The sequence below is a fragment of the Callionymus lyra genome, chromosome 10 (genome assembly GCF_982586985.1).
Source record: "Callionymus lyra chromosome 10, fCalLyr1.hap1.1, whole genome shotgun sequence".
NCBI classification, from domain to species: Eukaryota; Metazoa; Chordata; class Actinopteri; order Syngnathiformes; family Callionymidae; genus Callionymus; species Callionymus lyra.
Window position 1 is genome coordinate 27,278,621 of NC_141827.1, and position 27,530 is coordinate 27,306,150.

The window sequence follows — 27,530 nt, forward strand, 5'->3', positions numbered from 1 at the left end:
GTGACGAGAGCAGACTCTCATTATAAGGTAATAATGGCTTCACTCCTCCTCCGGCCAGCTGTAATCACGCCCGGGCGATTTCTGGGATTGATGACGCGTGGTGACAAACCTTGATTCTTGACCAATCACAGCAGAGTGGGCGGGGCCTACACACAAACAGACACAAACTGATGAGTACAATAGCGGTTCAAGATCAATTTAAGAGACACTTTAATTTGTTGCCCTTTAAAAACACATAGCAGTTAAATTAGGCCCTAAATCAGGGGTAGGCAATTAAATTTCCTCTTGGGCCACATTATATACTGTGACTGTTTTTAGGGGCCATCAATCCAAAGGAGACGAGCGAAGAGCTAAAATATGACAGAAAAACTTTGAAAAAACAAAGCAAGTAAGAATAGTAAAGAAAGAAATATCAGCATAAAATCAACCTGCCTATGTCAAAACACTTTTATAAACCTTTCATGTAAAAGAAACTGATGGGAAAATAACTTATTCCTCTCAATATGAAGTCAAAAATTTAGATGGGCAACACAATTTTCATAAAAGCAAAAACATAAATATTAGAAATGAAAAAAAAAAGTATATATATTTATAGTTAATACAATAATAAACAGAATATTAAATTGAAAGCTGTTGGAAAGAATGTCTATGTTTTACTCTGACCACTTGAGGGCCCCAGGTGTGCCCTAAATGTACCCCGGAGGGTAAATCACTAGTCCTCTATTCGAGAGTTAACCACGTCACTCAACAAATCCTGAGTTGTTTGCAGCGAAACGATTACATCCCAATTAAAAATAATCCTTTCCCAGTTTCAAACAATGATACAACTGGAAGTTAAAGGACTGATTAAATAATTCACCTTATTATTGCAACCATTTTATAAAAAATAGCTACAAAAATAGTTTAGATAGCATTAAACCGCCAGAGGCTTTGGTCCAAGCACTGAGACTAAACCTAGTGTATGTTTCTAATCACTGTAGCTCACGCCGACACTCTGCATGATCATCATCCAACGATGTTGAGCCTGTTGGCTCCTCGCTTGACAGCGTCCCTCCTTGTTTAGCACTCTCTTCTCTCGGCTGTCAGGTGAGCTGTCTGTATGACTTTGCCATCCCCGAAAAAAGTTCTTCTCTGGCGTCTTCTTCTATAAAGTGTTTCTCCTATTCCCATCAACTGCGATGATAGAGATTAAACTCAAGAGAAATATGGTCAGAACACTATGTGACTGTCCTCGGCTGTTATTGCCAGATTTCTACGCGTGAAGGAAAGTGATCTGCTTGTAGACTTTCTTTTGCAATTAGCCAGTTCCGCTCCGGCCGTGATGAGGGGGTGGGGGGTGTGTCTCTGTGAACTCTGTATCCCCGCCTTAGGCGGCTGAGCAGGGGCTGAATAGTGACCTGACAAATGGACCCTCCATGGATTTCCTTTTACTGCGACGCTGATCTTGTGGGCCCATTGATCAACTGGCGCTTTTTGAGGTTGAGTTTTTTCAATTCTCCCATTGGGGGAGGCAGCTGACCCTCAGAGCATGGGTTTGATGGACACTGAGTAGGTGTGGGAATTTTTCCTCAGAGGTTATGATGGTATGTCTGACTCTCAGGAAGTTACAAATAAAGAGCCACTGTTTGGTTCGTAGATCATTAATAAGGCTGCTGAAAATGTTGTTGTACTAAGGTGAGTTGTTGTACTATCAGTACCGTATTTTCAGAAATATTAGGTGCACTGGATTATAAGGCGCACTTTCAATGAATGGCCTATTTTAGAACTGTTTTATTAAATAGGGCGCACAGGATTATAAGGCGCATAGAATAAAGGATACAGTCAAACGTTTGACTGGGGTAGCGTAATGCATCGACTAGATAAAGCTGTGCTAAAGGGAATCTCAACAAAACAGTCAGATTAAGTCAAAATGTATTAAACGTTCTGACGACTCTGTTCACTTCCATGGTAACAATGTTCAAATGATGTTTAAAAGGCTTCAAGCAGCAGTGTGTGAGACTGGTGTTGTGAGCAGACAAATGTTGAGCGGGCAGTGAAGTTGAGCGTGTTTATGACATGTTGAACGCACATTTATGACTGGTTGAGCGAGTGATTTTGCACACAAATTAATGTTTGGAGTGTGCAACAACCAATACACATTCGCTCAAACGACGAGCGGTAGCAGGTTCTGAAAATCAGTCTCATTTAATATGTATTAAATATGATTTAAATGTCATCAACATTGGACGTTTTTGAGTATTTTATTTCCTTTTCCAGTTCAGTAGCGTTTATGATGATTTCCAAATAGTATTTCAGAGTCTATAACACATTAAGATCAGACACACACACACGGCTACTATTATAGTTATAAAGATGAATGAACTTTATTCGTTTTTTTGCATTAGTTCTGCGTCTTCACTGCAGTTTAAATCACCCTTAACTACTTGAATAATTAAAAATAAAAGACGGATGGCAGAATCATGTGATCTTTTAAGCTGATTGTTGAGGAGCTTTAAATTCAAAGCTGATATTTCATTTCCCGCTGTTTGTGCTGAGAAAACGATCGCGAGCATATGTACGGCTTGAATTTGTCTCGGCGAATCTGTCATTGTTTTTAAAGAACTAGGCCAGTGTTTGTTGATATCCAATGATGGCGAGTGGGATGAAGAGAGGGCTTTGCTTTTTTTTCACGACGCGACAGGGTTCCTTTCATCCCACTGTTTCCCTTCGCCTTTTTTATCGCTCCGTTTCCTTCTCTGTATTACGCTATCACTTGTGCTTTCATGTCATACCCATGCACGGTTGATTTCTCGAGGTGCTGAGGTCGGCTTAGTCCTATGTCGGGGCGATGGCACCTCAGCGAGCAGGCGGGGAGAAGAGATAACTCCTGTAAGCCCAGCACATGGTGATTTTCCTCCTAAAGATTCGACAATCCTTCCAGGTTTATCTCGTGCAGATCACCTTGGTGGCGACCTTTTCCTAATGTTGTGGAGACATTTTTCAATGGAAAAACATGGTTTTACAGAAGGCAAGGTGGACGACAAAACCATCACGATCATCACTTTTGCTGCATAAAAGCAAGAATTTAGACTATGAAATTAACTGAAATAAAAAAGACTTTCTCAAATGCTTTAAGGTGCTTTAAGTAGAAAAGCTCTGAATTCTACTCAACTTTACCTTATATTTATGAATTCACGTTTGGTGCGATGACTATGCACTTTTTATCTAGCATTCTGTGCTAATGGCTAGCACACAGGTCCCAAACGGGCAAGAACACCTGAGTAAAACACACTGTAATGAAAAACTAGAGCCTTGATTGTTGTGCACATTTGTTGGGATGATTTTTTTTGTCACTTTCATTAATGGCTGCAAAACACAGTACCGGTCCTCGAGGCATTGTTACAGGAAGAAAAATAAATTGATATAATTTCTCTTTTATTGATTATGACTGTCTTAGTATCTCAATCACAACCAGCCGCTGGGCCCACCAGAAGTATATTCTTGACTGGGTTGCAGGTTGTGTGGTCTTTCTGCTATTTCTTTTATCAACTTATATTTTGTTGTTTAATGTGAATTTTTGTGTGGTTTCCGTGTAAATGTGGGCCATTTTAAATTCTTGTAGGTTCTTATTCATCCAGGTTATGGTTAACCAGAGAGTTCCGAAGTGGGTAGTGTTTTAGGATGATGTTTCAAATTTCTTATTTTATTTATCTTTCAATATGTTTTCCATCAAAACTATATCAAAGCTTTATGTACGATAACTTTACTATTTATTATATATTATATTATAATATTTTGTTACTATTCCTTAACAATCTGACACTGTAAGATGGAGCCCCTTGCTTGGTTGCTTTTTAACTATTGTGTTATCTCTGGATCAAGGTGACCCAGAGGCCCTAGACAAATGTGTTTGCGGTATCCCTTGTGTTGTCTCTGGGTCAAGGTAAACAACCTCCCTGGCTTACATAAAAACATACGCAGGGGCGGACATTTGGGCCTGTGGGTCATCCTGACCCTAAGATAACACAAGGGTAAACCTTCTGTCATCAATTACTCTGGAGGTTTTAATACCAAATACTTGCATCAGAATTTCTGAATATTTTGATTAATGAAAAAAAGTGAACAAGTAGAAACGTAGCAATGATTGTGATGTCATTTCACTTGCTTTGTCACACTAAAGCCGTGTGTGTGACAAAGAAAACTATTCAAAATTAGATCATTATCCAAGATTTCATTCCTTCTTTTAGACATAGTTAACCTAAGAAAATTGAATGGTTTGTCTGTTTCAAAAGTTTGTATCGAGTCTACTTTGTAATGGACTTAAAAAAAATACCAATGGGAACAATGATTATATAAACGAGTGCGTGTGTGTGTTTGTGTGTGTGTGTGTGTGTGTGTGTGTGTGTGTCTCTTTGAAGAGTACACAGAGAGCAAAGATGCTCCTCCCTTTCATTAACTTCCTTTCTACAGAGCAGATGAGTGTGTTTGGGAGGCGGGGGATGAAAAGAGGAAGGTGGAAAGCAATCCACTCTCCCATTGCGACACATGCTTGACCGCCCGCTCTCAGACATATGGGTCGGACCGCCGTCTCTTTTCCTAACAGTTAGCGTTGTTGTCTCAAAGGTGGAACCATGTCAGAGGTCAGGGAGACTGAGGGGTACGAGCTGGTCAACGGTAAACCTTGTCATAGGAGGTCGAGTGTCAGTGATGTGAGTATACACAGCAAGAAACTTGTGTCATAGTGAACATATGGTAGGTGTGTGGTATTGTCATGGTTGAAGTATGGTTGCATAGCTTCACTTGAAAGTGGTGGATTATGTTTGTTTTGTGGTCAGCAGACCCGGATCTCTCGAGAGGATCATATGCTGTAATTAGATCCTGGTTTCAGCAATAACACCTTCGGGTTTACGAGGTCAGAGTCAGGTGTTTATGTGCTTTTACAGGTGTTTTAGTACCCACGTGAAAAGCCTCTCGGTCGCTCTATATCTGTGTGCCTTAGAAAGGAGCAGCCAGAGTAAATTTGAGCTGCCATGTGGAAACATCATCTTGGCACTTCAGTCCACTTGTGTTACATGGTGAGCAGAGGGCTCAACCTCCGCAACAAGCGCTCCTGTCAGGGCTGCCCGCATCATCCGCACCACCGTCTTGAAGCTTTTTGAAGTCTTTGCCGGCAGGTGTTGCTTCCTCTTTTACCCAGTAAAGTTGCACATTAGACAGAGAGTTAAACTATTAAAGAGTAAAGTCAAACAAATTGAATAGTTATTATTATTAAAATATGCATTTCAGCATGTATACTGTTGGTCTCATCTCTTTTGTATTGTTGCAGCCAGTTGCAGTGAAATCAAAAGTACATTTTTGTTTACAAAGTTTTGAAGTTGATGAGTCATGCTCAGCCCACAGCTTTAAGAGGCTTTTTTTCAGCTGCATTAATTTCAACATTGGGCTGAATGTGAATCAAAGGAGAAGGTTTGGAAATCTATTGATCTGTGAAGTCAAATGTGGGGTCGGACAGACCCGTTTCTGCTTCTGTGAGATGCTCTAGTGCAGGGGTCCCCAACCGTTTTTGTACCGCGGACCAGTTACCTTATATTCGCGGGCCGACGTTGAGATAGATAATAGTAAAAAATACAATACCATGAAAAAACTATGATTAATTGTATGAAATAAACATCTCACTACAAGGCTAAATGAGCATGAGCTTTGGAGTGTTGTTTTGTATGTTTGAAGCTTTTTGAGACTTTGTGCCAATGTGTGAGCATGTTTGTGTTGAACAACAATTTATGAAGGACTTTGAAACAAACTCTGAAGAAGTTTTGTTTCTAGAGTATGTGGTCAAATGCTAATGTTGTTTCAAATAATATAACAAACTTTTTCTAAATAAAACACCTTTTAGGCAGTTATAATAAATAGAACATTATTTGTTTTTCTTTCTGTGTGACCCGGTAACAAATGGGTCACGGGCCGTACCGATACATGGACCTGGGGTTCAGGACCACCACTGTAGTGCTCTGGGACTCAACCAATTAGCCAGACAGAAAGACCAAATAACTCTAATAATATATTTTTGATTTTTATTTATTTTTTAACCTGTGACAAAAAAATAGACTTTACAGTTTTATTAGTGGTATTTATGCTCAAAATAACAACAACGGTATTTTACGTTTCATCATCTCTCACCTTGTCAAAAGTGATCCACACGTAAAAAAAACAAACAAACATGAAGCTTATTGCTTTAGTGGCATTATTTAACATAAAATATTACATTTTAAAATACAACTAATATGAAAACCAAACTCTCCTGACTTACATGTTTTAAATGTTAATGATTTCTCCTCCAAGATGCAGTAAGTTTCTCATCATGAAGATGTATTGAAATTATTACCTTATAAATTTGTCCCCCGTCAGAAATCTGGGCGAACAAGAGGTTACGAGAGCCTATTATGATGTAGTAATAGTCTTCACTTCTCCTCCAGCCAGCTGTAACCACGCCCCGCTTCGTTTATACAACGAGTCCCATGGAGGTGGAGACATCCGGGATTTATGACGTGTGGTGACAAACTTCTGTGTTTGACCAATCACAGCAGAGCGGGCGTGGTTATGGTAAACAATATTGAATCCACAGAAAAACCAAGTGTTTTCAGTGGGCGGGGCTTAAACACATTTTCTAATGTAAATATCTAAATGAAAAGAGATTTTTGTAAAAACATACTGACAATACAATAGAGGTCCAAGATCTATTTAAGACACACATAAATAAACTCATTATTTGCCCTCTAAATAATAAATTATTTTCCAATTCAGCTCCTTTATTTTCTCATAATTACAGGCTTCATATCCACATCTCTTTTATAACCTTTATTTTTCCTTAAATGTACCACCAAATTGAATTTAACCTGAAAATACATTGTTTTAGAGCTACTTAAGCCTCCCTCCTGTCTGTTTTACTGTGATTGCCTTTTTTTTTTTTGCTTGTTGAAAAGCGTCTCCTCCAGAGACTCAGTCCTCAGTGGTTTCTGCTAATTTGCCGGTTTGCTGTAGCAACTGATGAAAAGCTCCGTGCAGCACCGATGCCTGCTCCCACTCCAAGTCACTTGTTTACAATGTGTTGGCCTGTAGGATGGGAGGAGGAATTCTCCTGGTGTTTTAATGAGAGTTCTGTCAAGTGTGGTCGGGGGATGCGATAAGAGGTGGTGGCGCCGTGTAACGTGTAATTGGTGGAATGTGAGAGGGAATAGGATTCCGGCGGTGTGTTGTGTATCTTCAGACGACACGGCCTGGCTCTTGTTTTTTGTTCCAATAGGGATGAGTGAGGAGGGAATTTCATGTCAAACATAGCTCAGTAAATCAATTCCAACCCTTTGGATACTCTTCCCCCCTCAGAGCTCGGACCTGTTTGCTATGATCGAGAAGATACAGGTACTGTCATCGACCGCTCCCTCTGTGTCCCTTTTATCTACTTTCTGTTTCTTTTGTGTGTTTCTCTATTACAATCAACCTATTTTTTGTGGTTTAATCTTTAGATTTATCTTACATTTAACTGCCTGAAGTTATTTTTCTTTGATGCGGATGAAGATCCGCCTTTTTAGAAATGTTTCTACAACCCAATATTAAGGTAGTATTACAATGAGTATACAATATTTCCAGGCCAATGGTCTGTTTGAATGCAGCATTATGGATCTTGCATATTTGAAAAAACGAGTTTTTATCTGTAATTTTAATTGAAACTTTAAGATAATTCTACAATACTAGCTGTAAACGTATTAATACTATAAGTAATATAGCCTCGAATGCTTTTGTAATATGATATTTTCGGTTGTTTGTATCTTAAGACAGCTATGTATGATTTTCTTTAATATTTATCTATTTACCTATGATTTTAATGACATAAATCCAGTTAATTGGAGCCCAAAATATAAATGAATCTGGCTGTAACTACCATTTTAAAAGCCATTATATTACAAATATATTATAAACCATTTAACACTTAACATCAGTAAAACGAAAGAAAAAAAACTTCTTTTGTGGAGTTTAGTTTCAGATCCAGATATTTTGTCATCTCTCCGGGATCGAGCCTCAAACCAACGTTACAAAAATGCTGCAGGGCTCGAGTTGTGAAATACTGGCGCCTTCGTGAGATGTTCGGTCCATTCACAAATTGAAGCAAACATATGTGTGATGTAACATCAGGAAATATCTCACTACAGGACATTAACAGAGTTTCTTGGCAGAGTTTTTTTGGGATGAATTCTACTTTGCAGACTCTGTTTACGTTCAACATTTTTAAGTATAAAGTTCCAAGTGAAATCCATAATCCTTTTAGTGTGAATACAAATCTGTTTTCACCCTTTTCATCCTATTTTTAACTGGATTATACTTCAAACTGTTCATTTGTTTCTCCCTAGGCACCTCCGACTTTTGTCATTTTAAGGTTTTCAAACTCATTTAGCGTGACATCCTCCCCCAGAAAGACTGCCTCAGAATACGGGGTCGGCCAAAGATTCTGATCTTCTCTGACAGGTTTCTTGTGACACAAAACAAAGTTTGAGTCAAACACAGGGGACAGACATAGAATTGTTGCTTTACAAAGTCAGCTACAATCTATTCATCGGACTCATGTTGAATTACATGGATCTAGAACTAGTGGCCTGTGGGCCATTAGCGACCCAAGGATGCGTGGCAATTTTTTGTCTTATTAAAATAGCCTACATAAAATCAGTCAAAATAGGTCAAAAATAGCAGTGAAACCAGACAAAAATCCACTAACTTTGTAGAAAAATGTAAAAAAAATAAAATAAAAATTCAATTAGGAAAAATGTCAATGTTAAAAAAAGTAAGCCATACAGACAGGCAAGGAGAAGTTATCAATTCCTACCGTCCGGTTACACAATATTTTTTAATTAATTTGTTTACACTGAATATTTTTTAACATTGCCTTTTCAAAATCAAAATCCGACCTTGAATTTCAAAACACATACAATCGTTTTGCCGTCGATTTAGTTTTTCAATGCATAAATACATGCAAGTATAAAGTGTATGTGTTATAAAAAATAATATTTTTTTTACATTGCATATTTTACACATTGAATTTAGCCATGAATTAATTTATGCATTGAAGAAGACAAAAAAACTGCCCAAAAAATACAGTGCTAGAAATTTGATGGTTTTTCAAATTTTAGGACTGATTTAATGCTGTAAGGATCCAGGGGGACTTTGAGTGCGAATTTCTAATTCTAATTCTGAATTTTATCAGCATTAAAAACTTTTTGCCATATTTATTTTAAGTTAAATATTCAATGTGTTTAAAAACTTCAATTAAAATTTTTTTTTAATGTAAATTCAATGTAAGAAATTTGGTGTAAAAAAAGTTAAATGGTACCATAAGACAGGTCATCCAGTTATGCAATATTTCTTTCTCTGAAATGTTTTACTCAAAAGTTGTTTTTTTTACACTTTGAATTTGGCTATGAATGCATTAAAGAATAAAAAAATAAAAATAAAAATAACAGTGCTAGAAAATCTTCAAACTTTAAGAATCCATCAGAATATGAATTTCTAATTTCTCTTTGTGGAAGCATGTCTTTGAGTCTCACGTGTCCCTGAGAGGCTCTAGATGAGGGTTCAAGATGAACATGGTTGTGACGTGTTTAGCGAACGAATTCGAGCCAGTGTTTGCAGACGATGGATTCTACGGTGTATAAACGGTGGAAGGAGGTTAGGAAGCTACTGAGTGAAGGTCATGAGGCCGATTTTGAAGCTGCAGAAATGACTTGGCCTCGCTCCAAACACCAGTCCACAGTCCCAGCTGTTCATTGTGTTCACAAACAAACCATCAGAATCCGTCCACATCGAGCATTTATAGAAACCACTGAAGCGAGGCAGGAAAAAAAAACAACTAAAAGCTTCTTCAATCTCTATATGATTCCTGTTTCTTCTGAGCCGCATCATGTTTGATATCCTTCAAATCCTGCAGGAGCCTTTTGTTCACAAACAGGCCACGGATCAGAAAAGGTTTTATTGCTTCTTTTCCCTTTATTGGAAAACGTCAGAAGTGCGGAGTCGGCAAGATTCCAGCCCATATTATCGTTTTGTGTGTCTCTTAAGTTTTCTTGTATTCTCCGTGTCGTCATGAATCCGCATCGCCGTTCCCATGATATCACTTCCTCTTTTTCTGTCTCTGTGTAAACACGAACGTTTGTCTGAGAAAAACTGTTGCGTCAGCGACGGAGATTACTTTGGATGTGTTTTCCATGTTCGCGTCTTCACCGTCCACCCTTCATTGATGAGTCTCTCTCTCTTTCTCTGCAGAGTTGCAGAATGGACGAGCAGCGATGTGCCCCCCCTCCGCCGCTCAAAGTGAGTCATAATCCTCCCATCTAGTCGAAGACTACAGTGCCGTGATGACGGAGTTATAAACCCCTTTTCTTATCGGCTGTCGGGGAGGCTTAGGACTGCCTTAGTGGCTCAAAGGGGAGCATGAAATTCTCCCCTGGTTCTATTACCTCGACAGGATTACGCACTGATGGTGGAGAGATAGATTCCACATGAAGTGTGAGGTCACATCAGGAAGTGCCTCTAGTGGGTTGAGGATAACAAATATTAATGGGTTGGAAAAAAGAAGGGAGGAGAGTCGGACGTCTGCAGGATCTTGATTGGTTTTAAGGCAGAAATACCAATAATTAACACAAGAGAAAGCTTAACCGAACTTGATGTTCAGATTATCTAAGTACTCTTCAATGTTTCAAATGACCTTAGTTTGGAAATAACTTACTTTCCTCTTTTTTCCTTCACCGCAATTCATCTGATCATCTCACTTATTGAATATTGCAAACTCAGGTGGTTCAGGTCATTGTTATACATTTTTTAATAATGGTTTAGGTTTGGAGGTTTAGGATTAACCCAGAAGTGGCGCTGCACCTCAATAATAGAATATGATGGACTTGTATCGGTTTCCTGCGAAACTAAACGACATCAGAGAGGAGCCGCCGGAGCATCGCGATATCGCTGAATTATTAATAAATTCCAACAACTTAGCTCGTTAGCATAGGCCAAAATGGACCGGTTTACACTTGTTTGGAAGTTCCGCGATCTTATAAGAAAACAACTGAGATGAGATGAAAAGTACTTACAATATGGTGTTTTAGCAAAGATGGTTGAAAGACATGAGTGACTGGATCACTAGTGTTTGAGTAGCTCATAAGTTAGTCTTACTTACGTTTATATATCGACCCACTCTCAGTCAGGCAAGACGCGTCGCCATAGCAACCAAACCTAGCAAGCTGCCCCGCACAGTTCACAGACAGACGAGACGTAAACGACAACGAGACATACAAGTACAAATTGACAACTTTACAGAACGTGACACTGATTAGTCAAAGTGCACATTTAATAAATGCTTGATTTATAAAATAAAAAATGATAAATGATCGCACGTGCCAATAACGGGGTATCGATATTTTTCCGATATATCTTGCAGCCCTAGGAACAACCATTATTCTAGAATCAGAGGAGTGAGAATTTCTATGTTATATTTTCATGGCCAACTGTTTTTTAACAATATATTTTAATGTCAACAACTAGTCCCCTCGATTGTAAAAGAAAAGCATATTCGTTTTTGAATGGGGCGAATTCCTTTTTTTATATGTTCATTGATGTCAACTGATTTATACATGTAATCACTTGTCTACGGAAATAACTAACATCTGACTTTTTTCGCTTTGCCAAAATTCCAACAGAATCAAAAAGGTATCCTTCTAATTTTAAAAAAAGTTTAAATATCCACAAATGTGCTCTTATGTTCTAAGTTGTACTTTATCATCAAAACATAATATATTGTAAAGGAATGCATAGGCAACGTGAACATAACAACACATCAAACATCTACTTCAGTAGTGACTTCATTTGCCCTGAAATATAGACTTTTTATAATTATCTGAAATAAATACAGTTCAAATGTTGCGGTCGGTTTTAATTTTCTATGGTTCAATACTTTATTATACACATAAATGACGCAAATTCTTATCAAGCTAAGCTACATATCTGTTCAATCTTTGTCGTCGTGCTAAACAGAAAACGAAAGTAAACAGAAAGTTATGTCACAATGTGTGAAATACACGTCTTCATTTTTTAACGGAGGAACCAAAAGTGAAAGTAGTGGCACTTTTGTCTTTTCTCCCTGTAGACAGAAGAGGACTACATCCCTTACCCCAGCGTTCACGAGGTTTTGGGGCGCTGCAGTCCGTTTCCCCTCATCCTGTTGCCCCAGTTTGGGGGGTACTGGATCGAAGGGACCAACCATGAGCTTAAAGACCCACCAGAAGTGGATCTGACGCACGGCTCTGGGGCCTCCCAGGTCAAACTTGAAACCAACAGCACCGCCAAGATCTACAGGAAACAGTTCATGGGAAAGGTGGGTCAAACGCATTCATGAGTTTCTGAAGGACAACCCAGGCATTTGAAAGTCCCTTTCAATTCATAAATATTCAAAACAAGTCCTTGTTGTTATGTAACAGTCTTTAGAGTAGCTGATCCAGAATCTGAGGCGTCCTCTGCTTTATCTTCCCCCAGGAGCATTTTAATTATTACACCATGGACGCCGCCCTGGGCCACTTGGTCTTCTCCGTCAAGTACGATGTCATTGGGGATCAAGAGCATCTGCGCTTGATGCTTCGGTACTTATTCTTCATCACTGACCCATTTTCTTCTTTCTAGGATGTCTCTGCCCAATAATAACCCAATTTTAAAAGCCACTCGTATCACTTCCCCACGCGTCTGATCAGATGTTCGGTCTTAGTCTCGTCTGGTCTGACAAACTGTCATTTCATGCTGTTTGGTGTTGATTTAGGTTTTATCCAGAAATTATTGGGTTTGTGATGTAAACAAAATGCAGCTCGTGTTTTTATCACGTTGAGACACATCAGGACAATTTCCACAATAACTATGAAGTTATTATTTATTTTATCTTATCTTATCAAAGTGTTTTAAAAAGATCCAAAAGAATCTCTTGTCAAAGCAGTGAACCATGAGTGTCATGTGATGTCGTCCACCCACCGTCTCCCTGAGATCCACTCCTGCTCTCACACACTCCACTAAGGACACAGAGGCGGAACTCAATGTACCGCACAACCTGTGGATTAGTCCCAGCACTCGCGAGGCCAACACCGTAATATTAATAGCCACAAATGTCTCCGTCAATGAGGCTCTTGAAGCAGTGGAGTATGTGCTGAGGTCGCTGAGGGGTTGTGGGGGTGTTGAGCTTAGTCAATTCCACGACCCACAAACTGCCAGCTGCGGACGCACAAACGCTGACTCACAAATATGGCAATATATTGTTGTTTTTTAAAGGCTGCTGTCATTTTTGGGGGGCTTTATAGTTACAAACTTGAATAATAGACACATTACTTGTATTATTAAACAAAATAATAATCACACAAAGGAACAAAATAATTGTATCTTTTAAAGTTGCAGGCCAATCAAAGGAAAAGTATATTAATCTAATAGAAGAATGTTTATTATATTGTCTTTTCATTCTTTAAGTTTCATCATGACCATGTTTTGAAGTTAGTACTTTATACATTTCTCCCCCGTCTAAAACAAGAGGTCCACGAGAGCGGAGTCCATTAGCCAACTGTAATTACGCCCTGCTTTGTTTATACAACAAGTCCCTTAGAGGATGAGACTTACAGGATTGATGACACATGGTGACAAAAATTGATGTTTTACCAATAACAGAATAGTGGACGTGATTTCATCTTCAGTCAAATGAAATGTTTTGGCCTTAAGTTCATGTTCTATATGTAAATATTACAAATAAAAGTATCTGAGAATATCTGATTTTGGGAAACTTTAATTTAATATTGAATTCAATTTTGTTGACACAACATGCATTTGTGTGCATAAAGCTAAAATAAATATTCTAAGTGGTCAGATTTTGCCCACCTGGCCTTGGGTTGGCCATAGTTTTAGATGGATGACAACCCTATATTAATAAAAGAGCCTAGATCTAATCAAAATGTGTTTTAAAACCATCAACTATTCCATTGAAGTTGTTGAATAATTCATGAATGCAAGAATGAATTACCTGGGAACCATTGTAGAGACTTTTGTGGCTCCCAATTCTGCAAAGCAATCATCAGTGAGTCGACTTCAGAAGGATGCTCCCATCTGGATTTCAAAATCTCCCGTCATGCGTATCAGCCATCAAAGAAGGAGAAACCATTGAAGCTGAACTGCTCTTGATGAGGAATACAAAAAGACACTCTTTGACTTGCATGAATGTTTGTGTTTTTCCAGCACAAAGCTAAAAACCTATCAGGACGTGATCCCCATTTCCTGCCTTACCGAGTTCCCGAATGTGGTCCAAATGGCCAAGGTACCGTGATCATTGCATCAGTTCTCTTTTTGAAGATTTAAATGATGCTTTCAGTAAAAAAACAGCCTCAGTTGTTACATAAGTAATAATATTGTGTATTACCTTTTTGTGTTCTCAGCTGGTGTGTGAGGAAGTAAACGTCGACAGGTTCTACCCGGTTCTCTACCCAAAGGTCTGTATTCACACAAAAATAATCTTTTAAGTATCTAAATGCTTCCTCCTTCTCAGGCTTCGAGGCTTATTGTCACTTTTGACGAGCATGTGATCAACAACAACTTCAAATTCGGGGTGATCTATCAGAAGTTCGGCCAGGCGAGTGTTCCTCAGAGCATCTAATGTGTTGGCTGAGTCCTACTCAAAAATAATCTTCCCGCTTGTCTCCACACAGACGTCAGAAGAAGAGCTGTTTGGGAACATGGAAGAGAGTCCTGCTTTTGTGGAGTTCTTGAGGTTTCTGGGCGAGAAGATTGAGCTTCATGACTTTAAAGGGTTTGGAAACTTTTTTTTACACTTCAACTTTGCATCAAATTTAGAAATAGAAATAGAAAAGCTTTATTCATCCCCAGAGGGGAAACACACTTTCACAACAGCGCAGTTTAAAAAAATTAAGTGCAAGGAAAAAGAAATAATAAAAGAGATAATACAAAATAAAATAAAAACGATCTTAAGAATATACAATTATTTACAAAATTAGAAATGTAACACTATTAACAAAATAAAATAGAATAAAAATAAAATAAAATAGAAATAAAAAACGGAAAAATAAAAATAAAAAAAACACGAGAAGAAAAACATGTGTGTCTCTGTATATAAGTCATGTCCATGTGTGTCTCCATATATAAGTCATGTCCATGTGTGTCTGTATATAAGTCATGTCCATGTGTGTCTCTGTAAATACCTTATGTCCATGTATGTCTCCATATATAAGTCATATCCATGTGTGTCTCCATATATAAGTCATGTCCATGTGTGTCTCCATATATAAGTCATGTCCATGTGTGTCTGTATATAAGTCATGTCCATGTGTGTCTGTATATAAGTCATGTCCATGTGTGTCTCTGTAAATACCTTATGTCCATGTATGTCTCCATATATAAGTCATATCCATGTGTGTCTCCATATATAAGTCATGTCCATGTGTGTCTGTATATAAGTCATGTCCATGTGTGTCTCTGTAAATACCTTATGTCCATGTATGTCTCCATATATAAGTCATATCCATGTGTATCTCCATATATAAGTCATGTCCATGTGTGTCTCTGTATATACCTCATGTCCATGTGTGTCTCTGTATATACCTCATGTCCATGTGTGTCTCCGATGGGTCTGTACAAATTCTAATTCGTCCAGGTCAAAGGCATCTCTAGGCTATTGAACCGGGTCAACCAAATTTGTTTTTTGTCTGTGAAGACGTTTCTTATCCAAGTGGCTTCATCAGTTGGAGAGACTAGCAAGTCTGACTAGCCCGCAGACAAAAGACAAGTCCAGTTAACCTGATTCAATTGCCTAGAGAGTAATCCCATATAGTTCTTTGTTTAAAGTAGACATTTTACATGATGAATGATCCTAAATCAATCCTAAAAATGATGATGATATTGTTTACCTTCATAGTGATAAGTTTAATGAAAGACCAGCAAACAAGTAATATTGTTGTTTTTGACATGTGAATAAAGAACCATGTCACTGTGTTTATAACTCTTACGCTTTGAGATCTTTGGAAAGCCTCTCTTACTATGAACACAAACTTAATATTCAATTTTCACTGCAAACAAAAATTAGAGCAAATGAATAGAGTACATCTCTAAGTGTCATCACCTCAGTCGTGAGCTACTGCTGCTGCGAGTCTAACTTCCACTGCTTTCACTTTAAAAAGCCGGTTTGAAGAGTCATATTGGTCATTTGTTACATCCCTAGTCATGTCAACGAGTGTCTCTTTACGTACTCTTTCCTCCTTTCATTTATTTTGTTTTGTGTTTTTAGTTTGTATTTGTGCACATGTGCTTATTATGAGAACATTTGAAACAAATTTCATGTCTTTGCATTCATTTGTGTGCCATTTTTTGTATGTATAGCAGGTGTAAGAGTGTGTGCAAAATATGTTAAAACAACAACACTAGAGTTTATATCGTGTGTGTATACATTAATTGTTTGAAGTGATAGACAGCTCACATAGGCTCATTTTTTAAAATATTGCTTGTTGTGTCTCTTGGCGGCAGGTTCCGCGGTGGTCTGGATGTCACTCACGGTCAGACGGGAACCGAGTCCTACTACACAAACTTTCACAACAAGGAGATTATGCTGCACGTGTCCACCAAGCTGCCTTACACCGAGGGAGACTCTCAGCAGGTACACTGATGCATTGCACTCCGACTCATTAGTGTTTGCACGCTAATGGATTGCTATTGATCTGAACATCCGACATGTTGTGTAGTAGCCACTCTGCATGAACGGCCTCCTCTGATTGTGGCCATTAAATAGTGACACAAGGGATAAGTGTTGCTCCGGCTTAACTACTGGTGCTGCCGCGTCCTCCACCGCGTTCTGCTGTTTCCACAGTAACCCTGCTGTGGCCGTCGATAGCTTGCAAGGAAACAAGCGCACGACACCCACTTTAGATGATTCACGAACAGGCTGACCGACTCTCACAGCCTTACAGAGATCTGTTAATCAACTTGAAACAATCGCCGGCTCTTACTAATGTGCAGCGATCCAGCCCCTCCGACTTAGCCTGTCCATCACCGGGCTGGAGTTTGAGCTGCGAGGAAACATTAAAGCTGACAATCGATGAGAAGGTAGATGATGCCGGGGTGACCTGGAAGCCCTGGAAATAATCACAGCCTTCGTTTTAGCATCTCAACTAGTTTGAATTGTTATGTGTAGTTATCAGTGGTGTTAGAAAATATTGATATATCTCAATATTCTTTTTCACGATACTGACAGTGCTGTTTCGATTATTGTTTTAAATATTATTTTTTTTTATTTTTGGCTTACAAATCATAGTTTTTGTTAGGATTTATCGTTAATTAATGTGTGTGTAAGATCCAATAATTCTATTTTTTTACAATTAACATGCAAATATTCACAGTGTTTGTTCATTTTTGTGTTGCGATTAAATTTCCGAAGCAGTCGTTACTTTATCCACAGAAAAAAAAAAATTGAAATCCCGCCAGATCCCAGTGATGACTGAGGACAAGAGGATACTGTCAAGCTTTTAAAGCTGATGTTTAGACATAATTTGGTTTCAAAACAAATGAGAGAGGTAACAACTTTGCCAGGAGTCATGTGGTCTGTAAATTCTGCAACACCAGAGTCAAGTACTCGGACGTTACTACAGTATCACAATATATCACTATGTATCGTTGACCCTGTATCGTGATACTTATCAGATTCTTGTCAATACACAGCCCACATAGTTATTCAAGGGTGGTTGTGTGCATGAGGAAGCTTATGAGTGTGTTTATTATTTACTTAATTAAATGTAGTGATGAGTTGATGAGGCCTCATGAAATAGCGCGTTGTGTTCGTAACTGTTTCTGTGTGTTGCTGCGCAAGGGTGAATGTGGATCTATTTTTGATGTGTAAGCGTACTTGAAGTTAGGGGTAGAGCTATCAAAATAAGTCATTTTTATGATGAAAGATTGTGGAGAACAGTCAAAATATGTGTAGCAAAACAGTGAAACTGCAATGTCATGGCTTCTATGATACGTCGTTGCCACGTACCACATGTTTATTCGTTTACAAAGCAATATAAACAAAAATATTTTCGTGTCAGTTTGTTGTGTATCTTCCTGTTATTTTAAAAAGGGTCAGTACCTCATAAGAAAATTTGCATAGTAAAGAACATGTTAAAATAATTGCTGGAGAGTTCACAACTTTATGAGCAGCACCTGACACAGGATGTGCTGAGAGTCATTACTGCTTCCTGAAGCTGAGCCAGTTGATATTTGTGCTGAGTTTACTATTTTTAACTAAAAAAACACAAATTTGATTTCTTCCCTTCCACTCTGCAAGGATCTGGGTCAGCCCGCCTCAGTGATATCACTCAATCTTCACTTCAGTGAGGGGAACAGAATTCAGTTTGACATAAATTTATGAGCTGCACTTGAAATACAATTCACTTATTTTACAATTCAACTGATGTTTGGTTGATTTTTTTCATATTATACGTTGCATGTGTAAATTGAGGAGATATTGGAACATGAAAATAATAAGTCCCACCTCCCATCCTCCAATCGTGTTCATTTCCTTTATTGGCCTGTTTTATTCATCTGGCACCACGAGGAGGACATCAGTCAGCAGTTAGAATTGTGGCCACTGACAGCTTTAGATTTGCAGACCAATAAAGTGTTTGTTTTTTTCTTCATCGCCTCATGTGGAATTTAGCCTGATTTGCATTTAAGATATCAACAGTTTCTGAGTCAGTGTTTATTCAGATCACGTCCAGATCAAGGCGTTCTTATTCTACATCTGCTCACATTAAAGTGTTTTGTTTTGAACATTTGGGTGGAGTTAGTTTTTCACTTTATCCACCATTTACCTCACATTGTAGAGCTTTAATGCAGCTCATATTTTTAGAAATCATGTGAGACACATACTATAATAAATATTTAATGTTTATTTAATAATTCATTTTTTTTATTGTGAGCCAGTTATAGTTCTCATAGAACCAATTAATTAAAGATTAACTAAAGTGTTGATTAATTGTCTCTTAAATAGATTATGGACCTCCATTGTACTCATCAGTATGTGTTTTTATATTATTAATTATTTACTTTAGAAAATACTCTTAAGCCCTGCCCACTGATAACACTGATATCATCATTATTACATAAACATGAACATTAAATACATTTATATTTGTTTTTAAACATGTTCTATAACATCTCTACCGCATTTGGTAACAAAATAAAGAAACGTTGGATTTTCTAAAATTGCCTGATGTTCAATGGTATTGAAACTTTTTTTTGCTCTTGAATACTTTTTTTTACATTTGCGAGAGCTCTCGACTTGGATCATGAACAAAAGCCACCAATTCCCTCCCAAGAACACATTGTAATGTGCTTCTGTTTTGGTGTTCTGAAGTCCCTAACTGCTGGTTTGAAGTGTTCTCTGTTCGTCTGACGGCTGCAGCTGCAAAGGAAGAGGCACATCGGCAACGACATTGTGGCCGTGGTGTTCCAGGAGGAGAACACGCCTTTTGTCCCCGACATGATCCAGTCCAACTTCCTGCACGCTTATGTGGTGGTGCAGGTGGAAAACGCCTGCTCGGATAACGTCACCTACAAGGTCGAATAAACGTCCACCTCGATCTGCAAGCACAGTTTGTTGAGGATGTCATATTATCGTTTTAGGTTTCCGTCACAGCGAGGGATGATGTCCCTTTCTTTGGACCGGCTTTGCCCGACCCAGCTGTCTTCGTGAAGGTCTTGGACACAACTTAACTTCTATTTAAAAAATAAATAAAAATGAACTATTCCTCTTTCCCACTCTCCAACTAGGGACCAGAATTCCGTGAGTTTCTCTACACAAAACTCATCAACGCTGAGTACGCTTGCTACAAGGCAGAGAAGTTTGCCAAACTAGAGGTGAGAAGATAAGGAACCCAAACCTATTCTTATTCTAAATACTTTTGTTTTTCATTGCATTGACCGGACGCCGCAAATCCATTAATGCTTTTTTTCTATTATGCCTTAGCTTATAATTAATCTCGTTTATCTCTTGACCATTTTCAAGAAGGGATTAGGAAGTACTGAATTTGTATTATAATTGCGTACATCCGAGTTTGGAAGGGGATTTATCTGTTTCTCTTAAGTCTTCTCTGTCTGTTACAAAAGTAACTCAAAAACGGAGGAACAGAATTCTTTCATGAAATCTTGAAAAAAGTCACAGATGATTCCATATTGGTGGTGTTCTGGATTTACAGCTGGATCCACATATCCATCTGAGGATTTATAGTGATCCTGAATGGTACTTCCACACACCAGGAGTTTTTATGATACCAGTGCCAACCCCCCTTAAAAGTGCTTGAAATGGTGCAGAAAAATGTAGGTGATAGTCCTAAAATCATAATAAAACATTTTCTTGAAGTTATGTTCTGTCAGTATCATCTCCAAGCTTATTTTTGTCTAATTTAACAGTATAACTTAAGTTTTTGCCAGTAGTGTTCGAGCAAGACAGGAATTTATTGTGTGGGGTAAAGTGGAAAAGTGTTGTTTTTTTTAAGCAATTTCATTTTCTGCTAGTAAACGTCAAATACATATTGAAATGTTTGCATTTTAGACAAACTATTAGACCAAAGATAAAAAAAAGGCAACCAAATCTGTGTTACTTTCCAGTCTGGTTACTACCGTTTAGAACAGGTCATCAATGCCCTTTGCTACTATCTTTTTTTAAACTATTGTCATCAAAGATATTCCAAAAAAGATTATAGAGATATTTTCATTGGATAAATGTAGAGTAACGATTGAAACGAGTAATCTATCATTTCCTGGGATCTTTTCTAAATCTTCTACTAAAACTACTACTCAACCATTTTTGCATAATTCTTCATCTGACTCGGAGATAGTCCAACAAATCTCACTGAAACATTATCTTGGAAGAGAAAACCACTCAAGCCAGCGACGGCAAACACCATTCTGTCGTATCGTTTCCACCCAGACGCCTGGCTGTAAAACCGTTGAGTCATTTTGGATCGGTGCTGACTCCTGTTTTTGTTTCAGGAGCGAACACGCTCGGCTCTCCTGGAGACCCTCTACGAGGAGCTGCACATCAACAGCCAGTCCATGATGGGACTGGGAGGAGACGAAGATAAACTGGAGAACGGCGGCGGCGGCGCCAGCGGAGGAGGTTTCTTTGAATCCTTTAAGGTACGTGCTGCATAAGAAGGTATCTCCAGAGTCGTACGCATGAATGCTAATGGTTTCCTCTTCCACCTTTGTGCTTGGGATTCTGGGTATTCACATCTTTTTAAAAAAACTAAAATGATTCACCCCCAGTCCTATTAGTGATGGGGGTGTCCAACCACAGTTAGGTTTGAGACTGTTCTCCATCAATGACCATTAGGGTGGCGAAGTGTAACCGAGCCGCCGGCGGTGGAAGCTGTAATTGTGTTGTGCTTGGTGAAGGATTTAATGAGCCTGCATTAAGTAGTTTGATAGAGTAGTTTGCATTTTTCCTTCACGGGTCATTGAACCTCTAGTTTTCTCACCTCTGTACTTACATTATGTAATCCTGACGGTGCTGGAAGATAGCGGAAATAAAATCATCTCAAAATGGGCCCTTATTTACAGATTTATATTTAATGGATGATGACTATATTTAAATCATAAAAAAATGGAATTAATGTAATGATACAACTATTAAGGTTGTCAAGCCTCAGACCATTTGTCACTCCAAGTAGTGACGGTTTGATGAGGCGCCATGAAACAGTTGGTGAAGTATCATGATACAGTGTCTTCACTCTAAAATGCCACTAGATGGCACTCTCAGTTTCATAATGTGCTGGAGATTATTGCTTGGTTCTGCCCCAAAAAGAGTGTGTACATGTGGCCAAAATGGAGGACGAAAAGTATTCGCTGACTCCTGAGAAGAAATGTCTGATGAGTCAGCAAAAAAGGACCCACCGGCTGAAGTTCTAGGAGTCATGTTAGTGCCAGACAGAGTGTTATCTTCTAATGGCTCTTGGAAGAGGAGCGAGCCAGGACTGCTATTTCGGTAAAAGTCTGGGTTGTTGTAAGTGTCTATAAAACATGACGTGGGAGATTTGATGATGCCTGGGCGTTGGTCATTAAACAAATTATATTGTGAAATCAAGATTTGTGACTTCTTCCATAAGAAGCCGAGTCGTCCCGTTGATACTTGGTCCTCTTGTCTTTTTTGTGACCAGTCCTTCCAAAACATAAGAAGACACTGTATCATGAGACCCGGTCATGAATCTAATTCTGGCCTTTTACCTCATCACAGCTGCCATTTTTGATGATCTTGTTGTAAGGTTGTTGCTGGTATCTTGTCCGAAAGAAAATGAGCACTTAAAAATTCACCGACATTCGGTACAACCCACGAGAATTGAATGATTGTTTTTAAAGGGGGAATCCATTGGTGATGTTGGCAGGGTGATGGACTAATGGCTGTAACATGCTGCCTAGCTGGCCTGATCAGGCAGCCATCTGTCCTGGCATCAGAGGACGACACGCTGTTGAATTGACTCATTCAGACCATTTTGTTGTAAACGCTGATTATTTGACTGAAAAACCTAGCAAGGCATTCAAGTAGACAATGGTTCAGTTATTTTCCGCATAGTAGGGGTGTCAACGTTAACACCTGTAAAAGTTACAAATTATGATTTGAATACACCATCATATACAGTACATGCGTCAAAGTGACGCTGGGATGCTGTTGACCAATGAGATGGTGTGTTTTAGTCATGTGATGTGGGAGTCTGACGGTAGACTGTTTTGTCAACAATGTTTTTTATGAACCAGTATAGTGAGGTGTACCAGTATTCCTCTGTGAGTCTTATTACTATGAAGCCTCGCAGTGTTGTACTATGGTAACTCGTGGAGTAAGACGACTGTGACTCATGGAGTAATACTACAGTGACTAGTGGAGTATTACTACAGTGACTCGTGGAGTAATACTAAAGTGACTCGTGGAGTAATACTACAGTGACTCGTGGAGTAATATTAAAGTGACTTGTGGAGTAAAACTATCGTGACTCGTATATTAATATAGCAGTGATTCTTGGAGTAATACTGCGGTGACTTGTGGAGAATTACTACAGTGACTTGTGGAATAATACTACGGTGACTCGTGGAGTAAGACGACTGTGACTTTTGGAGTCATACTACAGTGACTCGTGGAGTAATATTAAAGTGTATTGTGGAGGAATACTACGGTACTCCTGGAGTAATACTACAGAGACTCTTGGAGTAATACTACAATGACTCATGGAGTATTACAACAGTGACTTGTGGAGTAATACTACAGTGACTCGTGGACTAATACTACAGTGACTAGTGGAGTAATACTAAAGTGACTTGTGGAGTAAAACTACAGTAACACATGTATTAATTTAACAGTGATTATCGGAGTAATACTACAGTTACTTGCGGTATAATACTTTGGTGACTCATGGAGTAATAATACAGTGACTCTTGAAGTAATACTACATAGATTAGTGGAGTAATACTACAGTGACTTATGGAGTAATACTACTGTGACTCGTTGAGTTAAACTACGGTTACTCGTAAATTAATATTACAGTGACTTTAGGAGTAATATTACAGTGTCTCGTGGAGTAATAATACGGTGATTAGTGGAGCAATTATATCGTGACTCGCGGAGTAATACTACAATGACCTGTTGGGTAATACTATGGTGACTCACAGAGTAATACTAAAGTTACTTGTGGAGTAATACTACTGTGACCCACAGAGTATTACTACGGTAACTTGCATTGCTGCTTCCGAGTTTACCTTTGTGACAGAGCACCAAAAAGTAAAATGGGAATTTAAAAATAAGGCTCATAACTATATAATACTCAAAATATTTTTGACAAAATTGAAGGAGTTTAACTGATCTTTATAGTCCAAAAAATACGGTAAATGAAGTTCTGTTAGGTCGGTTATAATTGTGGTTCTAAAATAAATATGTTTTCTCTAATAACTACTGTAAATGCTTTGCTGTTATGGGATTAGGAGGTGTTTGAATGGAGAGAGAACCCTCTAGTGGTTGTATAGCACAACTGCGTTGTAACAGGTTACATGTCGTTACAACCCTCAACTACAAGTGTAGAAATAGCTTGTAGATGTTGACAACCCTAGTTCTGATGTGTATTTTCCACCTCTTTGTCCTGGAACAAATGAAGGTTTAGAACAGAATGCAAACAGCATTTTGCTGCATTTTCATCCTCTAATCCTAACATTTGTAGATGACATAAGCATTTTCTGTCAGTGTTCAAAGTCAGATCTGGAATAAAACATTTCTTACATTTGATATGTACACAAAGCTCAACTCTTTGGAAATGTAGACAAATGTTCAATAGTTTTTCCATCCATCTTCCTGACATCTGTTAATACATACGAACCATTTCCCTTCTGCTTATTCACACCTTAAACTACCTGCAGCTGTCTCTCTCTGCCCAGCTGTGTCTCCCTGTCGACTTATTCGGTTTATCTTCTTTGCTCGTGTGTGTAGGTGTGTTTGTGTGTGTGTTCATCCTCTCCATCGCATCACAGCCTAACTCCCCCGCAGATTCCTCTTGGTCAAATGAATACAGAGAACATATGCAAGTCTAACAGTCACATTACACTTTTCTTAACGCCAATACATCTATTCGACACTTTCTCTGCAGCACATTGATCTGCACTGCTTGTAGGAATTGATTCACAACAGGAGACTTACAGACCCTTAAATGGCTCTATTGTGTTATCGCTTTTGAAAAAAGTAATTCTAAATCAATAAATGATTATATGAGCCAATTTGGTTTTTAGTTGTTATGAAAATAAAATGATGAAAACTTGATTTTTGGATATTTAATGTGGTTTATTTTGTCTATTTTGAAACATTAATTTAACATTTTCTTCCTAACAGATACTCGCATTAACTTCACAACTATCTTTTTCAGTCATCATTTCTCAGTAAGATAAATTGTGTCCGCTGTATAATGTCTCAGTGACATGTCACAAGAGCATCTGCTCTCTTTTTATCAATGACTGTATTGAACGAAAAATGTAAATAATAGTTTTGTCTAGAACAAATCCGTATTTAGGAGTTAGTGAAGCAGGTGAAAACCTACAGCCTACTTTCTAAATGTTCAGATAATTAAACTACTTGTTCATTTTGGTCAAAAAGTCATACTCTGGGACTTTTGTAAGACCTTTAAATTACATATTTAGGTGTAGCTAATATTACAAAGGGACTAAAAAGTGTTAAGAAATTGTTTTTTTTTGGTTTAGCACAAACCAGTATGAAACAAGTGTCTTCGATAAAATACAATTGAATCTCTGAATTGTTAAATTGTCAATCATTATCGTAAAAGATACTTTCTTTCTCTCTTAAAGTCACAGTTCACCCATAATTAAAAATTCACTCACTTTCTACTCCCCCCTCATGTCGAAATGAGGGTTTGGATTATTTTTAGAGTGATCCGTTCCTTTTTAGTGTTATAGACAAAAATGCAACAATGTATGTCGAGCACCACGGAGATATGAAGATGTTTTTAAGTGTAATTTTGGAGGAAGATGAAGACAACTGAGCGTCAGTCACTTTATTAAAATGAACACACATTTTTGTCGATAACTCAAAAAATAAACAAATTACTCTGAAAATAATCCCAACCCTTAGTTGACATGAGGGTGAGTAGAAAATTAGTCACATTTTGGGTGAACTATCACTTAAACTAAAGGGTCAAATCACAAATAACTATATGATGTTTGTGTGAATACCATAAGGGAAGCAGTTAATTTTTGATCAGGTGTGTACATGTGTGTGGTGGTTCTTGATGACCCTAAGGTTACAGTTCCTGCCCATTTAAAAAGTCGGACCAATGACGGCATCTCCTCGTTTCTCTCTGTAGCGGGTCATCCGCAGCAGAAGCCAGTCAATGGACGCCATGGGCCTCAGTAACAAGAAGTCAAACACAGTCTCCACTAGTCACAGTGGCAGCTTTTCCCACAATCCCGCTGAGAGCCCCAAAACCCCGGGGATTGTAAGTAACTCAACTTTCGTTCACATGGTGACAAAGAAACATGACCACCTTTCTTCCATACAGAACCCTCAACATCCAAATTGTAGTCAAGCAGTTTGTGTTCAGGGTTTCACTTTTAACCCCTTAGAGGTTCCACCTGAAACAGTTTTTTCATCACGGAAATATTCTCACAGAGAATGAAGTTTGTCATGTTTTGTTCCTGCGATCCAATACTCGTCCTGCGAGGGTGTTTACAGTTTTCTTAAGGTGTCTTCAGAGAAACCAAAAGACAAACAGCAAAATATTGATGCCTGGTATGTTAACTGTGGGGCCCGAGGATGACATAATTGTCTCGGGTCTTAAATCCAAAATTAAATCTGGTCCCTGTGGGGTTTATCGATAAGGACTCAAGCGAAGTGTGACACCTGAATAAGCGTTTTTTCCATCATAGCAAAGTAGATGTTGGCTTGCTAATTGATATTAGGACACTCGATATAGTGTTGTGGTTTTTGGCGACCACATGGGTACCTGCTATACCCGTCTAATGTATGTAACCTGCATAATACCATTAAAATGGATAAAAGAAGTTTTAATCTTCCTGACATGGAGCTGTAATGACATAAGCCTCAGTCTGAATCACCCAAAGTTGTATGACTTCAGTGCATCAGGGTTGGAAAAATACATCTTCTGTATTCTGTCTAGGAAAGAAAGTGGTTCTGTTTCATTTGTATTATTTAAAAAAACCCTTCAATTAAGATGTTTTAATGACATGACACTACTTCATGGTTGTCCTTGAGCTCTCTAACCTCAAAGTTTGTACCTCCAGGCCCTTAGACAGTAGCTCCAATTTGATGACGTCTTCGCCCACTGTGGTCCGCAAGCGTTGACTCCGTCTGAGAACTAAGAATGAGGAGTCTCGCTCAAGGACTAGGTTCTTTTCTAAATTGGCGATGACTTGACTTGACATGTCCCTTAAGGAAGAGCTAAACTTGCAACCTCTCTGAGGAGACCCCGATCACTCACCACCTTCAACATATGTTCCCGGGCCCTCTGAGGGGAACTTGTGTAAGACAACTGAAGAAAGATTTAACAAACATTTTTCTCTACTAGGGGAATTTTTAGTAGGTTAAAGTGATTTTTCTACGCACTCTCATGTCGGCTAAGAGTTGGGATTATTTTAAGTAATCCGTCCCTTTTTAGAGTTAAAGGTAAAAATGTATGTTCATTTTAATGAAGTGCCTGATGCTAACTTCATCTTCATTTTCGTCCAAAAAGACACACTTCAAAAGACACCTCCATACTGCTCGTCTGGAACGTCCATCTTGTATTGAAGCCTCAACATGAGGAATTGTTCCCGAAAAAAGTGAAACAAGTCTGGATTTTTTAGCTTGTTTTGAGCAGACGCTGCTAGGCTAGCTGCTAGCCCAACATCCCACAGGAAGTACTCTGGGTAAATATCACGTTTCCCTTGTAGGCAGTAGACAGGAAGTCCTTGTG

At 38.5% G+C, this 27,530-nt stretch overlaps 1 protein-coding gene across 7 annotated transcripts in view; it reads left to right on the top strand.

Annotated features, from left to right (window-relative positions):
* The window catches only part of rap1gapb (RAP1 GTPase activating protein b), a 124,365-nt gene that overhangs the window by 87,566 nt on the left and 9,269 nt on the right, over positions 1–27,530 (top strand). For 3 of the 7 annotated variants that reach the window (XM_087801904.1, XM_087801898.1, XM_087801900.1), the window contains exons 4-16: positions 10,285–10,332; positions 12,158–12,385; positions 12,544–12,647; positions 14,269–14,347; positions 14,466–14,519; positions 14,576–14,659; positions 14,736–14,836; positions 16,564–16,693; positions 19,478–19,633; positions 19,699–19,770; positions 19,846–19,932; positions 21,067–21,213; positions 25,923–26,054. In XM_087801904.1, the coding sequence (XP_087658030.1) occupies positions 10,294–10,332; positions 12,158–12,385; positions 12,544–12,647; positions 14,269–14,347; positions 14,466–14,519; positions 14,576–14,659; positions 14,736–14,836; positions 16,564–16,693; positions 19,478–19,633; positions 19,699–19,770; positions 19,846–19,932; positions 21,067–21,213; positions 25,923–26,054 (1,413 nt within the window). In that variant the 5' untranslated portion in view covers positions 10,285–10,293. Of the gene's footprint in view, positions 1–4,401; positions 4,689–7,359; positions 7,396–10,284; positions 10,333–12,157; positions 12,386–12,543; positions 12,648–14,268; positions 14,348–14,465; positions 14,520–14,575; positions 14,660–14,735; positions 14,837–16,563; positions 16,694–19,477; positions 19,634–19,698; positions 19,771–19,845; positions 19,933–21,066; positions 21,214–25,922; positions 26,055–27,530 lie in introns of those variants that run through there. The other 4 variants (XM_087801903.1, XM_087801905.1, XM_087801899.1 and 1 more) reach the window with 3 other exon arrangements.